The sequence below is a fragment of the Amia ocellicauda genome, chromosome 22 (genome assembly GCF_036373705.1).
Source record: "Amia ocellicauda isolate fAmiCal2 chromosome 22, fAmiCal2.hap1, whole genome shotgun sequence".
NCBI classification, from domain to species: domain Eukaryota; kingdom Metazoa; phylum Chordata; class Actinopteri; order Amiiformes; family Amiidae; genus Amia; species Amia ocellicauda.
The window spans coordinates 4,539,967-4,558,883 of record NC_089871.1 but is presented as its reverse complement, the minus strand read 5'-3'; the positions used below and the strand labels follow the sequence as shown (position 1 = coordinate 4,558,883).

The 18,917-nt window shown below is 46.5% G+C and overlaps 1 protein-coding gene across 1 annotated transcript in view; it reads right to left on the bottom strand.

The window, feature by feature from the left end:
• The window catches only part of aatf (apoptosis antagonizing transcription factor), a 34,233-nt gene extending 16,335 nt beyond the window's left edge, over window positions 1-17,898 (bottom strand). The window contains exons 1-8 of the mRNA XM_066695693.1: window positions 17,764-17,898; window positions 15,426-15,596; window positions 12,856-13,245; window positions 12,542-12,679; window positions 5,647-5,761; window positions 5,243-5,474; window positions 3,580-3,744; window positions 2,613-2,714 (exon numbers count right to left, since the gene is read on the bottom strand). Of these exons, the coding sequence (XP_066551790.1) occupies window positions 2,613-2,714; window positions 3,580-3,744; window positions 5,243-5,474; window positions 5,647-5,761; window positions 12,542-12,679; window positions 12,856-13,245; window positions 15,426-15,596; window positions 17,764-17,848 (1,398 nt within the window). The 5' untranslated portion in view covers window positions 17,849-17,898. The remainder of the gene's footprint in view (window positions 1-2,612; window positions 2,715-3,579; window positions 3,745-5,242; window positions 5,475-5,646; window positions 5,762-12,541; window positions 12,680-12,855; window positions 13,246-15,425; window positions 15,597-17,763) is intronic.
• Window positions 17,899-18,917: the final 1,019 nt, after the last annotated feature.

Genomic DNA, 18,917 nt, shown 5'->3' with positions numbered 1-18,917 from the left:
CTGTGAGCATGATTTCCATTCTTGGTGGCGAAGCGTTTTTTTCCTGGTTGAGGAGAAGCAGCTCGTTTTTAAGTCGCACTGTTCTGCATTGGTATGGTATGAGTCTGGGGTCCGTCAAGGGCCCAATCAAAAGTTCAAGGCACGCAATGAATTGTCTTCCTAGCTTTAACACGATAATTATATTTGTCTCCATGAAATAAAATCAAAGAACATGTTTTAATCCCTTGCATTACTGTCATAATGATAATCACTTCTACCACACCACATACCCGTGGAGAACGCTGTGACTTGACTAGATCTGCTAAAGAACCCCGTCTTTCGAACCTATCCTAGGAACGCAGAGATACCGGAGGGCCCAGAATTGAGGTGTGCGCCGCTCTGACCCGTCAGCTGGCCGGCCCGGTGGCTGCCGTGGCCCGGACCTGGGAGGCCGGTGCCTGACCGCTGCTGTATTGATGAGCCGCCCTGCTCAGCGCCAGGGAGGAGGCTGACAGCAGACATATAGTTATTTTCGGCGGCCTTATCAAACCACCGTCTTCGGCTGCGAATCCCTGCCAAATCCCTCTCTCCCTCTCTCTCTCTCCAGAAAGAAATTATGCAGGTCAGTGAAACAGGTGTGACACTGTGTCTGTCAGGGGTCCCTGGCTTTCCTGCAATTACTGGTACACAATGAAGGGGTAATCTTTACAGATCATCACTTTTCTAAAGAAAATGTATCGGGAAGGGGAGGGGAGGGGGAGAGACAGAAGAGCGAGAGAGAGAGAGAGAAAATGAGGAGGAGAGAGGGAGAGAGAGAGAGAGAGAGGAAAATGAATGTGTGAATGCCTCGCGGCTCAGCAGATGTCTGCGAGTGATGTACGAGGCAGTGCCGAGCTATCCGAGCGGGCTTGCCAAACAGCGGCTAAGTGATTAGAGTGCGCGCTGTAACCCCGCACCATATTTAGACACAGCGGGGTGCCGGGCTGGGGTTCACCCCCGGAGAGCCCCGCCAGATGTTGGGAGCTGGCGCGGCTCAGACGGTCTGTGTGGGACGGCAGCAGTCGGCACAGCGGTGAGCACAAGCTGGAGCTTTCCCCGTATAATCCGCGCCCCCCCCCCCAGCACTGCAGATGCTGTGCTAACAAGTGTCGCCCATTAGTCACTCCTCGTCATCCTCCTCCTCCTCGCAGCTCCGCTCCGCCGGGAGGTGACCAAGATAAAGTTTTGAATGGCAGGACTATTTGTTTTAATCAGGTGTTTGCAGACATTTCCCTGACCTCCATTAGTTGAAATTTTAATTTAAATTAACCCCCACTACTACCCCAATTAACCCCCCCTCCCCCTCTCTCAGAGAGCGCACTCTCGGCAGCTGTTTCAGGGATTAAAGCCGAAGGAGCTGCCGAGTGTGTATTTATATTAATAAATATATTGTTATATATTTTTATTTTATACACACACAACCTGCTGAAATCGTAGCACTGACTCCACGACATCTTCATTTCTGCCGTTTCCTTCCTCGCTCAACAAGGGAATAATTAGCCGAAAGCAGAACTGGCGCACAGAAACACAAACCGCTCCGGCTGCAGAGAGCGCACAATCCCACGGACGCAAAGCACAGAAAAATGCTAAGAAAACAGGCAAGCGCAGTTCTATAATGCTTTAAAATTTGCCTATTCCTTCACGAGAGGAGTGTGGAAAGCCGTGCGTGCCAATTCAACCACAGCGCTCACCCGGCAGAGGAGCACTAATTACACAAACACACCGGGCTGAATGAAAACACGCTTGCTTTCTCATCCCATTCACTCGGCCGCTCCGAGGCAGCAGGCCGTCGCTGGGTATTGTGTTAGCTTGCTCTTCCACAACCACATTTAGAGCCTTAACTCGAGCGAGCGTTTATGGATGGCGACGTGTATTAGAGCCAGCGTGGCTGCGGCGCCGGTCGAACGAGACATTATTTATGGCGCGCGCTAAGACTTGCTGACTGAAATGTTTCCTTGAATACAAACGGCAGTCCCCGCGCGCCCTACACCGCGAGGTTACACACATTAAATTACATGCATAATTGGTGCATAAGCGCCGACTCCTAAAGGTGAGCACCTCTCCTCCTGCCGCCGTTTTCCCACCATGCGAGTGCAGCGCGTCCTTCTGCCAAGCGGTGGCCCGGCTCCTTGTGCTGGCCCTGTGAAGGACACTGAATCCAGTATGAGGCGTGTCCTTCAAACGTCCAAGCTATCCGTTCTGTCCAGCTGGGCCCAGTCAGAGCAGGCTATATAAGCCAGGGTTTGTGTTTCTTTTATTTGTTATTACTGTCTTTTCTCCGAATATTAAATCTGCAAATATTTGACTGCTTTCTTAAGCTGCACCTTTGGCCGTTAGCACAAGTTTTATTACAGCTGCGATTTCGTGGAAAAAAAGACACGGCCACACAATTTTCTTGTTTGTTTTGGGGGATTTTTCTAGCTATATTGTTATTTTTAGTTTTTGGGGGGTCATTTAGCACAAATGTAAAAATGTATCAATCCCCCACGCCCCAACCCCCACATAGGCAGAATGTATCAATAGGAAAAAGACAAAGAAAGAAAAAGACAGAAAGAAAGACAAAGAAAAAGAAAAATAATGTCCATAGCGCTCACCTGGTGATAAAAATCGTCGTCGTCAAAGATCTCCTCATCCAGGTCTTTGAGGTGTGCGTTGGGTTTGAGTGGCTGCTCCTCCTCGGGAGAACACGGATCCTCCTGTAAGGGGCGAACGCGAGAGCTCAGACCATCCACTTGAGATCAGACCGAGATACCAGCCCTGCACCCGGGGACGGCGCGGAGCAGAGGCGCTCGGGGGGGCGGGAGAACGATAAACACAGCCGGGAGCGTGAATTATTTTTTTTAAATACATGGGAAAAAAACTCCACCGGGCTGTAATTTATTAAGTCACCTGCAAACGCTCCTTGTGTAAAACCCACAACTCAACGCCGAATCGGAAGCTGGCATCGGCTCCATACATCCCAGGAAAAATTACAGTTAGGATTAGGATTACGATGAATAACCGGCCTGCTTTATCAGGTGAGCCACAGTTTTGTTTTGTAGTCTGTATATTTCAGGTAAAAATAATCCAGACGCTGCGTTTCAGGGGTAGATTCAATTAAGATATCGATTTTTTTTCGAATACAGCCATATCTTAATACTCCCGTAACAAATAGTCTGACCAGAGATGAGCGCACAGGTTTCATACAGGCCAGCGCCATGTTTTTTTCTAACCAAATCGTTTTTCTGTTGTATTTGTATCCCAAGGGGAGCGGTGTGAATGAAAAACAATATGGGCGTTTACAATTCAGTGTTTTGTGGAAGCAGAATTAATTAATTTAATTTAATCACAAGTTAAACAAAACCAAACCAGAACAAAGGAGACCAATACTAGTTTAAACTTTCTACCCAGGTGATACCCTGATCAATTTCATCTTGTATTCCCCTGTAATACAAAGGGAACCTTCTAGCAGCACGTTCTTCTCTGCAGAGCTTGAGAAAGGCTGTAATGTCCCTAGTCTGACCTCTGAGGCATCGTAAAAAAGGAAGCAGAACAAACCTCCCCTGCTCTCCCTGCTCTTACCTGTGTCGGTGCTGTGGTCCCGGTGGCCGGGGCGGCGCCGGGGTGGGGCTGGCCCAGCACCCTGTACTCGGTCCGCCGGGTGCGTGTACGTCGCATCAGCCGCTCCTTGTCCGTCAGCACCTGCTCTACCTGCGTCAGGATGTTCCTCTCGAACGCTTGGAAACCCTGAGACGACAAGGAAAGACCCATCATTACACCACACGTCAGCGACTAGAGCGATGCCCAACTGCCAGGCTCATAGCATAGTGGGTAATAATCCCACCTAACAAAAAGCAAATAGACGTTTTTTCCTTGCATCCACGCTACTGTAAACAAGTTCTCCTTTGCGCTGTCTTGTTCTGCTTGCTAGTGGAAAAGGGCCGTTCGGGCCAGTTTTAATTATTCCCTGTAAATCATGCGGTGTCTGAAGCCCCAGCTCTATCACGTGCAGCCCGCACACACAAATGCCCTTGACCAGGCTGCGCTGGCCGCCCTGCATTCCTGGAGTGAGACAATTACAGCTGACCCTCTACCCCCAGGAATCATCGGCTTCCCGAGCGCAGGGCGCAGTGTGTAGAAGACCGCATCAATTGGACACAAGCAGCTAAACCCCCCCACTCCTGGTGGAAACCTTCCACTTTGTGTTTCATCTGAACCCTTGGCTCCTAAATGGGCATACCAACTGGCTTTTTCAGTCTCAGTTTTGACCTGGGCAGGCGTATTATAACATCAGCTGAGGATGGGACCCAGGTAATTGAGAGGTCAGATGGAATAAACAGTTTTTCTAGCCAGTGTTTGATGGAGAGGACTAATACTTAACTAAGCTTACAGGGATGCAAATACATACATAGAAACATAAATAAAACAGAAATGTTACACTTTGCAGCGTTCAAACGCATTGGCACCAACCTGCCAGTTCACTTTAATAAAAAGGTTTTTAAATCTTTCTTCTTTTTTGTTATACTTAAGCCTTCTGAAACCATGTTGACTTGCAGTCATATTCAAAACGCTGTGCTGTAGATGCTTGTCCTTGGAAGAAAAACGAGCAAAAGTATATAAAAAAATAAATAAAGGTGGGGAGGGAGGGAGAAAAAAGCAGCAGTTCTTTAGAGAGGATGATGTTCAGCACAGTGAGTCACACAAAAGTATTTCCAGGGGATAGAGCGCAGTCTTCTCTTCAGGAAATAAAGATCAAAGTCAAATTAAGCAGTCAGACTGGTTCAATGCAAATTCGCGAGCCTCCAGCTGAATTCTCTCCCAGCGATTTCCTCGTTCGGCGGGGAGTGTTTCCGAGCAGTGTGGGGCGCCGTGTGTGCCGCTGAGGGGAGGCAGCGAGCGAGAGAGGGAGAGTGGCGTGCCGGGGTGCTGCCGCACAGGGCGCAGTGACAGGGCTTTTAAGTTACAAGGCTCAATTGAGTCCCACCTCAGACTGATTAGCAGCCCCCCTGTCAGAGCGGCAGACAGCCTTGTGTGTGAAGAGCACCGGCTGTCCTTTTCACCCAAAGCCATAAATGAAAATCAGCTTACGAGCCAGAGAAGAAAGCGTCAGATTGATGTGGCTGCTGCTGCCTGGATGATGCACCCCTGTATAGGCTGATCCCAGGGCCTGCTCAGAGGTCCATTAAATAAGAAGAACAGTTTTAGAATACGAGCGATTTTAAAGTGAGGGAGCACTGAGGCCTACCTTGCCAATCTTGCCCATCGTCAGCCGGGTCTTGTCGTGCCACTTCTGCAGCGTGGCATCGCGGTATGGTTGGAAACCGGCAAAGCGTTTAGCCATGAAGTCAGGGTACTCCTCCATCTCCAGCTTGCGTTTGGGTGGTCCTCTCCTGTCCACCTTCTCCTTCTTCTCCTCCTCCTCCTCCTCCTCCTCTTCCATTGCCTCCTCTTCGTCACTGGGTATCTCCTCATCCTCACTGCGGAGAAACGCACCAACAGAGCACAGACTTATCGACCCAGCTTCACACAAACTCACATTAAATATGCAAATTGAAAACCTCTTCTCAGAGCAGGCTACCATCTTGGAAAATACAGAGACAGAGGGTGGGAGGGAGAGAGTCTGCCCCAGCCTGGATGAGAAGTGCCCACCTGTGTTTTGTGCCCGTCTTGCCCTGGACAACGGCTCTGGTGTCGGGATTTTGGTAGAGCAGCTGGTCCTGTAGCTCCATCAGGGACCTCTGCAGCGCCTTCAGAGCCTTGTGGCCTGGAAGCACAGGGACAGACACACAACCGGGATGAGTCCAACTGGGAAAGCGCTAGTAGACGCCCAGAGGGACTGTACTATTCTACGTTTAGGCACATTAGAAACAGAGCGAGAGGGTTACACTTGTACCAGAAAGGAGACAGACTGTGCTTCAGACCAGCGTTTCATGCAGACCATCACATCTCACAGACTGAGGGGCTACAAGGGGAACATTTGGGACCACCACTCTGACTCAGTCACGGGTCCAGCCCCACTCTCCACAAACGCCAAGAAACTAAGGTCCTAGAATTACTGTCGTACCTAGAACTTTCTACATCTGAAATCCACCCCCCACCTCTTTCCATTAGCAACACAAAACTAAAACATGCAGGGAGAGGTGAAAGGATCTCAGAAACCGCTGATCTCCGTATTACTGCCTGTGTACAAAGCCAAGCCACCTGCCGAGACTCGCCCCCCCGCCCCCCTCCAGTCAGGACCCTGTGTGGCCGTGTCCCTCCAGATCTCCCCCCCCCGACCGTCAGAGTTTCGGCGAGAGGGCACACAACCTCTTTCAGGGCCCCGTTTCTGATTTTAAGCCGGGAGAGGAATTCATTAAAATATAATTCTTCTTGAACTGCAAACATAATCCGACAGATTAATGGCAGAGCATGAAATCCACAGTTTACGTTCACAAAAGTTACAACTCGGGGGAGGAGTGCAGGGCTGCAGTGGATTATGCTGCTCGGCCTTAATACACGAATAATTTGATGTAACGCGCCAATTTGCCACACATACGCTCGCCGGCAAATCCGACTTTACTTTTCACTTCGGAATAAGTTTTACGGACACGCCGCAGCTCCGGGTCGGGGCCTGGCAGCTCCTCCCCGCTACGACACCTAGCGATTTATACACCTGCACGTTCGCGGTTATTTACGGCTGCATTTTAAACAGAATCAATCAATACGAGACTGCAATCTTACAAATATGTGGCAAGCGCTCGGTTTTTATGGCTGCCCTCCTGGGAAAAATTTCAAAAGCAAAGAGAAAGTAGGCCTTTTCTTACCACCCCACCCCCCACACTCACATTAATGATACACTGAGCCTCTGTCATACAAGGGATCACTGCAATATTTTAGGGTACTAACAAAAGAACTAACTGCAGTCCTTCCCTATTAAATCCAGTACCCCCCACCCTACACTGATCGGTCCACTGTTGACATAACTCATCTGCAAAACGTGGTATAAACCTCGCGTGTGCCTGTTGCGTCCGTACGAACTGCCCTGTCAAGGCTGCTCATTTTAATTGGTTTAGCGTCTCACGGTGTAAAACGGAGATGGGCGATGAAGTGGATGAGAAATAGCAACCCTGCACATTGCATAACAACAGAGGCTTGACTTGATCCACCTGCTCCTCACGAAGCATGACTGGATGAGAGAGACTCGCTGAGCTGGTCCGAGACGTTGGCCTTCGTTGAATGTGAACCATATATCACCTGACTGACCTCTCGGTGTCAAAAAGCCTCACTGGGTCACAACACAATCGTTCGGACAACGGTACCATCGTTAGTTTATCTTTTGCCACAGGAGTACATGGGCTTATGAATTATATTTTTAATGTAGGGCGCATTTACCAAGATCGTATTTTCCTTATCATTTGTCGCCGGTAAACGTGATGCTCAAAATGGTCCGATTTCTAGGACTAATTTCTTTGAAAACTTCACAGCCTCGTTATAGTATTTTCCTGCTTTAAATTCTATGTACATTCTCAATTTGTTTTACCCACACTGCCTGTTTACAGAATACTACCTATTCAATTCTTCTAAAATATCCTTCATTAGCATTGATCTGCTGTCTGCATACATTACCTCAAATACAATTAAACGTTGCTGTAACGGCAGAGAGAAAGCAAAGAGGCAGCGTTCCCACACCAGGTACAAGCGGATCGGTCAGGGGTCTGTGTCCCTATCCAACAGAGCCACACTCCCGTGGGTTTTACAGCAATATTGACACGCCCAGAGATAGAAAGGATGTTAACTTGGACCAGTTACCCAATCAACAGTCCCAATTAATTAGTTCCAATTATGACTGGAAGAAAAAACAGCAGAAACTGTGGAAATTCAGGACCAAGGCTAGAGAGAGTACGGTAGTGGCAGCCTGGGCTGAATTAGAGAGGGGGTCACGTCCGTGTGGTTTGGGGATGTCTTGCCGCATCTCTATGGCATAAAAAAAAAAAAAAGATTTACAAAAACATTCTCTTTTGCATTACTCAGAGGACATTTCCAAACTATCGCTCAAAATGACAGAGTGGCAGTGGGGGTGACCGCTGAAACAATGGCGCTCATTCAAACACACCTCACCGCCGCGCTCTCCCCTCATCCCCGGCAATTAATCCCGCCAAACGCGTTTGATTAAATCTTTTCAAGCAAATCCTTTGCTTTGCTTTTGTTAGTTCACTTCTTGTCAACATCCATTAAAATATGCCTTTAATTCTCAGACTGCGATCATATAAGAAAAAAAAGAAAAGGAAAAAAACGCTTACTGATTCGGCTGTCTTCAACTTTAATCAACTGTACGCCGGCATTTTTTTTTCCTCTTTTTTTTTCATTTCATAATAATGTGCTGTTTGGAATTCAGAAGGCAGGCTCAACATCAATCATTTGCAGGATTTTTTTTTTTTTTTTTCCCACTGCAATAAATATGCAAATGAGCAAAAGCCAGTCACTGGTAATTTCAAGCTCAGCTCACTAGTGTTTAAAAAAAAAAAAAAAAAAAAAAAAAAGACACATATTTATTAATTGCCAGTGGCCAAAGGAATCCTATTACTGTGGGCATTGATTACAAAGCGGAGTGAGTGATTATTGTGAAGCTTGCAGACTACCCAGGCATGAGGGGGAAATATTAAAAGCAACGCCACGATTATCAAGTCCGAATAACAATAAGAGCACGGACGTCAAGCTCCCCGCAGCATGGGATATCCGTCAATGCAAACCCGTGCCCCCGAATGGCTGAAAACCCTTAATCACGATTTACCACACCCCCCGAAATAAGCCTCCCCCGCACGGCGATCCGGGACCCTCACCCCGCGCTCTCTCGGGGGTCAGCCTTGTCTGACTGCGCAGCTGGCGCCGCTAACGTGGGATTAGGCTGTGGGGGGGGGGGGGGGGCAACGTTAGCGGAGTGGAATGGGAGCGTCTCGCGCATGTCACATACAGACAGATACACACATGCACACACGCCCATATAATTACATAAGACACAAACAGAGGGAGAGGGAACTGAACAGGAGGAAAGAAACGCAGGACTGCAAAATCTCTCTCAGCTGTGTGCAGCTCCCTGTCCCACTGATCCAGATGTTCCCTCTGGGTTATTCATGCCCGAGACATCTGGTTTCAGGTGCACCAAAACGGATCTTAACGACCCCTACAAAACTCGCATTCCATGACGTGGTCTACTGAATGAGGAAGGTCATACAGTCAGGCTTATTCAGGAGTCAAAACACATTTTTCTCCTCTCTTTTGGTTCATAAATGCAAGCCAATTAGGAGGTGTGACTTCAGCAGCAGCTATAACGAACCCGTCTCAATTTATCTTACCCGGGCACCCCCCATCACTGCGTTACATCAAAGCTGCGAGTTTGGGCATCTCTGTCGGCTCACAGAGTTCACAGCCATGTTTCACACACAGGGCCAGAATTACATATTCAATTACTGTCAGGTACAGTTGCAGCAAACTGCTAATGGATTCTAATTAGCCCGCTAATCAGGCAGATATTTATGGGAAGGGCCTGCCAAAGCCAGCAGAGGACAATAAAAGGGTTTATTTTATAATAAATAACTACACAAAGCTCGTCCACAATCGTTAAGAAATGCAAAAACAGCCCAGGTACGAAGAGAAAGAACCCGTCTCTGAAAAGATCAATCTGCTCTGTGAGGGAAAGACGAGGCAGCATCAGAGCTGACAAAGACGCGGCCTCAGTCAAAGTGAGGCACGTGCAGCTGGAGACAAAAGGGAAAAGAGAAAAAAGAAAGAAAGGTACAATACTGCTTCCCTCCCAGAAATTTCATCTCACATAAATTATAGCTGTAAACTTTTCCAGCAGCAAGGCCTAATTAATTCCTGTACTATACACAAAAGGAAATGCTGGGTGACAAATGGGAGCAAGACTTGAAAGCTGCCAGGTCTGCAAAACATTTTCTACTTCAATTTATAAGCAATTTTGCAGTAAATCATCAACCAGAACTGGCTACTTCAGGAAGCAGTCGCTGCAATGGCAAGAGCCACAGTATTTCACACACACAAAAAAAGGAGCAACAGAGAGGAGAGGGGAGGGAGGGAGAGAGAGAGAGAGAGGGGGAAGGAAATTAACCCCTTGTGGCCTGAAGCCAGTGGAGAGTTGTTTTTGGACACCTGCTCATTGTAAGCATTCTTCAGTGTGTGTTAAACCAGCGGAGACTAAACTTATTCTAAGGGTTTTAAAACCAGGCGGTGCTCAGAAACACTCGGGGGAAATGTTCAGAGAATCTAACGGTGACTTGTCAATATAAAACATCAGTGCTATATAATTCACAATATTTTACATTTTTCCTCCTTCTCCTCTCTCATCTTGGTATCCGCCAGCTCGAGCCCTCCCGCCCTCCCCTCGCTCCCTCCCCTCCCCTCACACCCTAACGGCTCCCCGCCCCCCCACTCCTCGTCTCCGGGCTCACAGAGAAAATGACAAACGCAAATGAGGCTCTTCGGGGTTGCTTTTTTTTTTTTTTTCTCTTCTTCTCCCCAAACAACAACATTTTCCAAGTGCTTATTGACAGGGCCCTTGAAGCACTTCACTCCACAAAACAGCCATATGCGTCCAGATGTGATCACGCAATAAGTGCCCAATCTCCATACGCGGCTGGTAATTTGAAGGAAAAAAATAAAAAATAAACACAACAAGCAGAACACATAATGTACATCTCTGCTTGCGAGCCGAGTCGGTGTCACGGCAAGTCTACAGGTCTGCGATTACTGCGCCCTGATGTAAATAAACAACATGAAAAGACATAAATGTACATTATTCTTGAAAAGTTCTCTCGGTTCCCTACTGTGTTGTTCCCAACCAGTGTGGTCCACACACCTGGGCCTGGGGACCAAGTGTCCTGCTGCTTTTTCTTCCAACTGCACTCTCAAATAGCATCATGACCATGACTTTTAAAATGGTTTAGCTTACAAAAGGTTGGAGAATTGGGGTGCCTTATATACGTTCATATTTAACTTGACTTGAAAATGATTAATAAACTCTGGTTAGGCCCATTATTAGTTCAGATAAGGCAGTAGTTCTCAACCCTCATGCTGAAGGACCGCCTAACCTGATAGTTTGTGTTCCAACAGAGCTCTCAATTACTTAATTGAACCCTTAATTGAACTAATAATTTCCTAAATCAGAGTCTTTTAATTAATTTTAACAGTAGGGGTTTTAAGTTAAGTATAGAATTGTATAAGGAACTTATTATCTTATCTAAGGAACATACTTTTTATCACGTTACACAATTTAAAGAGTCAAATGTAAGCAAATTACTTCTATTAAGGGTTCAATTAAGTAATTGAGAGCTCAGTCTGAACAAAAACCAGCAGAGTATGTGGTCCTCCAGGACCAGGATTGAGAACCACTGAGTTAAGGAATCGAGATCTGGGTTGGAAAAAAAACTAGCAGGACATTGGCTCCACCGGACCAGGGCTGGGAACCACTGGTCTACACCACTGTAAACAGTGCCACTCAGTGTTCGAACTCTGTAACTACAGCACAAAACAAAACGGGGCACAAATCCGACGAGACCCCTTGAGGTAGGAGGCATAATAAGTCTTAATGCATGCACACACTGCCATGCATCTTATTTTTTAATGAATTATTTTCAGAGTAATTCACTTAACCAATGCACTCCATTATAATATTAAGCAGAGGGGAAAAAGGAAAAGAAAGGGGGAAAAAAAATCAGTATAATTAATTATTTCCAGCTTTTGTTTCTAATTAATTGCTTGGCTACTCCTCAGTCTAGTGGCTGCGCCGCTGGGAGGGTTCCACCCCAGTCTGGGGGATGCTGGGAGACAGCCTTGGCGTCAGGCCCCGTCCCCTGGCACTTCACCCCTTCACTTCTTTGCCTACAGATATTAGAAAGGCCGCATCCTGAGTCCTGTACTCGGGCACAGAAGCATCCATCTCAAGTTCGCTGCAAAAATGATGATGCCCTCAAACATGCTGCAATTTTGTATGCCAAAAAAAATCTAAAAGAAGGAAGTCGACTGTAAATGGAACATGGAAGAACATAAGGACCCGATCTAAAACCACTAATCTGATCAAAACATCCTTATGTAACATATATACCCTATTACAAAAAACATACATAAAACACACACACACACACACACACACACACACACACACACACACCACCTCAATTTCCTCTGCAATCCGTCATCTCGCCTCTGGTTTTAATTCCTGTTAACTGCATCGCCGCGTGTCGCTGCTTCATTCATTTTAATCGAATTGAATAACAGCGCTGCTTGGTTGCACCCGCGCAGGCCTGCTTTAATTGGAATGAATAAAAAGAAAGTACAAAAAAAAAAAAAAGTGCCAAGTCCTCAACCTGGACTCACCAGTATAACGAACACCTGCAGATGACACCCCTCAACCTCCAGGGGACGGCAGAGGCAACGGTAACGGGGGTGCGAGTTCTGTTCTGCTGGACTGGTGTAAGGAGATGCATTTGGTTTTTATTGAGACTACTTGGGCCCTAATTAGGACGGACGGACAGACGGACACACTCACTATTCTTCAGGGCTCCGGCAAACTCCGTCCCGCCTCTCTTTTTGAACAGCGGGAAGGTCTGCGGCTGTGGCAGCTGATTGGCTGTCAGGAGAGCCTTCTGCAATTTGATTCGTCCTTCCAGCAACTGATCCCACAAAACTGCACATAAGCCAATGGAGAAAACAGTTAGCAAAAAACGCAGAAAATGTGGGGGTCTGGGTTGAATGCCCCCCGTTCTTTGCTACAATGTCATTAATTGCAATATAAAAAAAACCGAAAAGGCCTAGAAGCTTAAAAGCTCGTCTTACAATTATTAACTAACAAAAAATGCTTACCAAGCTGAGCTTTCACCGCTTGCCCCTTTTCCACTTCTTCGCTCACTTTTTCTTTGGAGAATGTCAGAACCTCTCCATCATCTTCATCATCGTCAGTACCAGCACTTTCCTCCTCTTCCTCATCCTCATCTGATTCGTCGTCTTCCTCACTCTCTCCATCCCCCTCCTCGCTCTCCCCGACATCGTCCATCCCCTCGGTCAGCTTCTGAAAGTCCGTCTCCTCGGGAAAGATAATGTCGCTGCCCTTCAACTTCTGTGTCAGGATCTTCATCTGGGCCAGGTCATGCTCGTTGCCTGAGCCCTCGTCAGCTCCTTCGTCCTCCCCCTCCTCTTCGTCGTCAGCCTCCTCGGAGAGAACCTCGTCCTCGTCGAATTCATCCTCCTCCTCTCCTGTGAAGAAATACAGCAGTGTCACCCTGGGTCAGGCAGAGACCCTATTAAGACACTGTTTAGGTGGTGAACATAAGGGGAAAACGTGTAAATCATTTGATGAAGAGTGCTGACGCTGAATAATCCAATCACTGACAGCACAGAATGGATTCATCAGACTCTGTCGTGCTCTGGCCAGCAGCGGAGATAAGAGAAACCTTATCAAACCTAATTACAAAGTAAGAGTTAACCATCACACACCTACACTGGAAACTTCTCACACTCAAGAGTTAATCCTATCTCTTTCCTCTGACCCAACAGACGACCATTGGACAGTGACAAGACCTTCTGCCGGACCCCCTGGAGAGCCAGATTGCACTCGGTTTGTTTGGGGTTCTCCGGTGATAAGAAAGACCCTTCACAGACAAAAACTCAGTCCTAGCTAGGTCCTCAGTGCTCAGTATCAGACAGTTGGGGATTTCGGCCCTGTGTTTAATTCAGACACACACAAGCAGGGACACACTGTGAGACACAAGCGAACCACGAAGTAACCGGAACCGACCAAAGAAATGGCAATGCGCTCCGTACTGACTTTTTCAGTCCCTGTCATTTTAATATATATGTATGAGCTGCTTCCCAGGAGCCCAGACATAAAACAAGTCTGCGCAAATTCAGGCGTTTTCCCTATTCTACACTTCTAAGTATCTCGGCAAGATAAGGCTCCCCTGCACTCTGTATATTAAACGGTATTCTGCAGGCTGTGAACGACAGCACAGGAACAGATTAGTGTATGCAGTAACCACGCTCACTTAGTAATGTAAATGAATTGCCTAATAGGTTTAAATTGATTAGCAATGTCTCAAGTTTGAGTTGCAAATCTCTGCCTTAATCCAGGTATTTCCCTCTTTGGATAAGAAGGGATTTCTTTAATGAACAGCGCGGCGATGTGCCTTTGTACAGTAACATGCAAACAAACACCCACCACGTCGATTCCCGCAGAGTGTGTGGTTCGTCTGCGCGGTGTGTGCGGTTAACACACAGCGGGCTTCCAGTGTGGCGCGATCCACACTCTGGACACCACACAGCCTGGGCCGCGCACCTACAAGATGACTACAGTGTAGCGGTTATAATTTGATATCGAAGGGAGAAGGGGGTATGGATGTTCTACTCAGCTGGTGCATTTATGTAGATTCCCAAGAACAATAAACTGAAAATCAGAAGAAGGAAAATAGCCGGCAACTGATAACGCACACTTAACATTTAATGTATTCATGAGAAATTAATTAAATGAGCCTGTGGGAGATGTTTCTGTACTGCCACTAGGGGGCAAAGTGGGGCGTGGGTCTCCTGCCTGTCCACAACACAGCAGACATCACAAGGTCAGGACTTTGTTACAGTTCACTGTGTTACACTCCTGGAGCACCGGGATACAGACTGAGCAATGACTCGGTGATGGCAGTGGAAAACAGACTTTACCACAGTTCACTTTTTTTAAAGGTTCAGGGGACTTATGCACTAGTTAGAGCTCATCTGGATACTGTGTGCAGTTCTGGGCTCCACACTTCAAGAAAGATATCGCTGCTCTAGAGGCAGTTCAGAGGAGAGCAACCAGACTTATTCCAGGTCTGAAGGGAAAGTCCTACTGAGAGACTGAGGAACTGAACCTTTTCACCCTGGAACAGAGGAGACTACGTGGGGACTTGATCCAAGTCTTCAAAATCATGAAAGGCATCGACCACATCAAACCAGAGGAGCTTTTCCAGATCAGCAGGGACACACGCACCCGGGGACACAAATGGAAATTGGGCTTCAAGGCATTCGAGACAGAAAACAGGAGACACTTCTTCACACAGAGAGGCGTCACAATCTGAACAAACTCCCCAGCGATGTGGCTGAAGAGACAATTTGGGAACATTCAAAAACAGACGGGATAGGATCCTTGATCACTTAGTTATTAATGGACACCAAACGAGCACGATGGGGCGAATGGGCTCCTCTCGATTGTAAACTTTCTTATGTTCTTCTGACTCATGGCAGAAAACGAATACTAAGTGTTGTGTTTATAGCGCAGCATGTCTAGTCCAGGTAGGACAGCTGTAGATCAACATACATCATTCTTATATAGACAGAAAAAGTGTGGTTATGATAGTGTTTAGTGTATTTATATTACAACAAACGACCGGCAGCAGCAGCAGACTCACCGGACCCGTCCATCTCCAGGCGCAGCTCCTTGCGCGACGTGGCCCTGCCCAGGTAGCGCTGGTCCGTGTCCTCCAGGAGCGCCGAGGCCCGCTGGCGCAGCCCGCTGAAGCCCACCTCTCCGTCTTCATGTTCCCCCTCGTCAAACTTCTCGATTACCTTGGCTTTGGTCCCTGCCAGTTAAAAAAGAGAGCGGGGATTGGATTTCCGAGACACCGAGCGCCACAGCCTCGTCCCCGCCGAATCTCCCGCTGGTGATTTGCGACTTAATGGATCCCATTGAGACAAATGTATAAACCCAACGCAATAACTACACGCGTTAGCCAGTAAATAATGTATGGATTAAAAAATTGGATTCTGTTTTTTCCTTTTCGACACGTTCAGACACATAATGCATTTTAGATCACTCACTAGCCTTAAATGAGCAGGGCCTTCAGCCCGAGCAGGATTTGTGCCGCGCTAATGGATCCATTTTTTATCATCGGTCTCAACAGCACATCACACAACGTCAGGACAATCACACGGGTGAGAGTGAGTAATGAACGCACTCTGAATGCATTCGCTCATTGCACAAGAGCATGCTTTCAGAGATCAGGCCCCGCCATACAACATTACCAACAATTACTAAAAAGTTGAACTTCCTTTACTTGTAAAAACTGTTTGCGGCCCACAAGCATTTCACACAGATCCCTAAATTCATGGGTTGCCGATAGGTGTGCAATATAGGGGTGCTTCTCTACCAGAACCATAGTCTCATCAATCAACTCTCCATTTTGAAGACTGTACTACACCTAACGTTAAGCATTAGGCAAGACATAGGAATTGATTGTCTTTTTAATTGCAATTAGGACAATTGTTCAGGACAGTGAAAGAACATATTTTGTTCAAAACTCTGAACTGATAAAGAGTATTCCTTCTACAACTGAACTAATCATACAGTGGCAATAACCCCAAGACTAATCAAGTCGTTATTTTAATCAAAATTCCTCAATCACCAAAATAATAACCAAATAAGTCAGTGTCGCACAGGACAGCCACAATATTGTGCACCTGAATCTCAAATTTGGCTTCTAGTACAATGTAAACATAAAAACATGGTTTTAAATCATTTTAAAAGCTACTACAGTTTGAATTTGGCAAATATGTCAATAATAATACTACATCTATATTATTTCATAGTTATTTTATCAAAATGCTTGTCATACCAAGCTGGAAATAAGTCAATCAAATTAAAGTGTTTGTTTGCAAATCATACTCCTGGATAATCAATGGATAAACAGCTGTCCAATACAGTTTTAAATATATCTCCTGGGGCAGGGTACATTTTTTAGATAAAATAAATGGAAGCCTAAATAGATGTCATATAAATTCTGTAGAGCTTTCAATAGTTTATGTAGAAAACAGGAACATGACATAAAACGTGTTAACAAGGCCAGTTTATTTTTAAATGGTTACAAAATAAAGCACACTTACAAATTAATTGTATAAGTGACCTCTTTAGACGGATTTTATTAGAGGCATTTATTTTCTTTTAACGATAGATGGCTCTGATGCATTGCGTGTCAGGGAGACATGGGGAATGGCGCACAGGGCATCCATCTATATTAATATTTAACACCCTAAACTCCTACATACGTCCTTGCGCATTTATTGCATGCGGTTTTGCACATTCATAATAATACAGCACTTTAATGCCTCCAGGTCATTTTAAGCTAATGTTCAACGATTTGCTTTTTGAATAATGACCCACAAACTTCACCACGGAACAGAAATTCACTTTGTATAGGAAAGTAGACGCGTCGCCTTCCTGTTGCGCAGGTCTGCGTGGATCTGCGCGGCTCCACCAATGAGATCAGTGGGATTCTGCACATCTGCGCAGAACTGTAGGAATCTGCGCAGCAAGAAAGCGACCACTGGAGCCCCCGTAGATGCAACTGTTTACTGTCCTGCCTGAGATCCAGGTGCATTAATAAAGCCAATGCAATGTCAGCGATCAGCTTGGGATTTTCAAAAACAGATCTCTCGCCCCTATTTCAATTTAACCCAATACTTTACAACTAGGTTAACAGTCATAGTCAAACCTTTATTTGCGTTTTTCTCCCGCACTCAACTGATTATATAATATACAAGCATACCGACCTTGAGGCTCTTATACACTCAGGTTTCACTTGTATTACAGCAAATTAACACCAGATCAAAACAATGCACATTAAAGTGAATGCTGAAGCACACATGCGCCCCACACGCCGGTCCGTGCTGCTGTCTGTACGGCGCACACGGCCAGTTTTCTGTCCAAGCCGGCCAGGCCGAGGGAAGCGCCCTGTCGACACCCTAGTGTACCTTCATCCTGGTCATCTTCAGGGTCTGCAAACTTCGGTAAAGGGTTCAGTAAGTCTTCGAGCTCCTGTGATATGGAGGCGGCCATCTTTGCACAGCTGGAAGTGGAACTCTGCGCCAAGCCGAGGCAACAGGACGTCTGCGTCACTACGTCATCAACGTGAGACGTCAGACGCCAGCGCCACCAGGGTGGACATTTACTGACACCAGCACATTATCAAAATAAATATATTTTTAGGAAAGTGTCACTAATGGATGGATGAATGCATGCCTATTGAAAATGTGCCGATTTGTTTCAGTTACATTGAGATAGCTAGTCATGTTTGTTCTGTTTGAAGCAAAGTGAAATTGTCTTTTTAAATGCATTTGTGTGTTTTTACAGTGGGTTTCCCTGCAAATTCAAATCCATTGCAACTTTTTTACGATTGCTGCTGATTCATATTATTTCCATATCAGTTATCCCATCTCTAAAAACATACAATAAGCAAATGACTTATTACACTACCCCCTTCAGGTCGGGACTGCCTTCTGTCGGTGCTCTCAGTGTCAGAGACGGTACCCCAATGCCTGTGCCATTTACATTTCCCAGTGAGGCCTCCAACAGGTGTGATGTTTCCCTCGGCCAATGACAGACGTTATCTTCGGCGAGCGACAGCAGCAGGCGGGACGTTTGCAGGCCCGGTCCCAGGGGCGTCCCAGCAGAGAGGAGGCGGACGGGGCAGTGTTCTACAATTTGCTCAGCAGCTCAGCAGCAATCGTAAAAAAGGGGGTTATTTTATTTGTCCAACAGAGACAGAACTGACCTTGTCTGATTCCCCATCTCCGGTCCTGACCGCATTTCCCTGAACAGAGAACCAATGCTTGGCACATGAGTGACAAGAGTGTCTTGCTATGGCGCTGGACTGGACTGGACTGGACTGCACTGTGATGACTGTCAACAGAGGCCCAGGACTCGAAGCACTGGACTCACATGACTCAAAAAGTAGCGCTGATTCCTCTTGCCTTGGGCTGCATAATCAACCCTGTCCTACTAATCAAGGCACATTTCATGTTTTAGCGATCCACCTCCACCACTCTTGTGGCATACTATAGGATTAATTATCAAAAGTTTAGTATCGGACCAGAGTATAATGCATCCTACTAGTACACACACACAC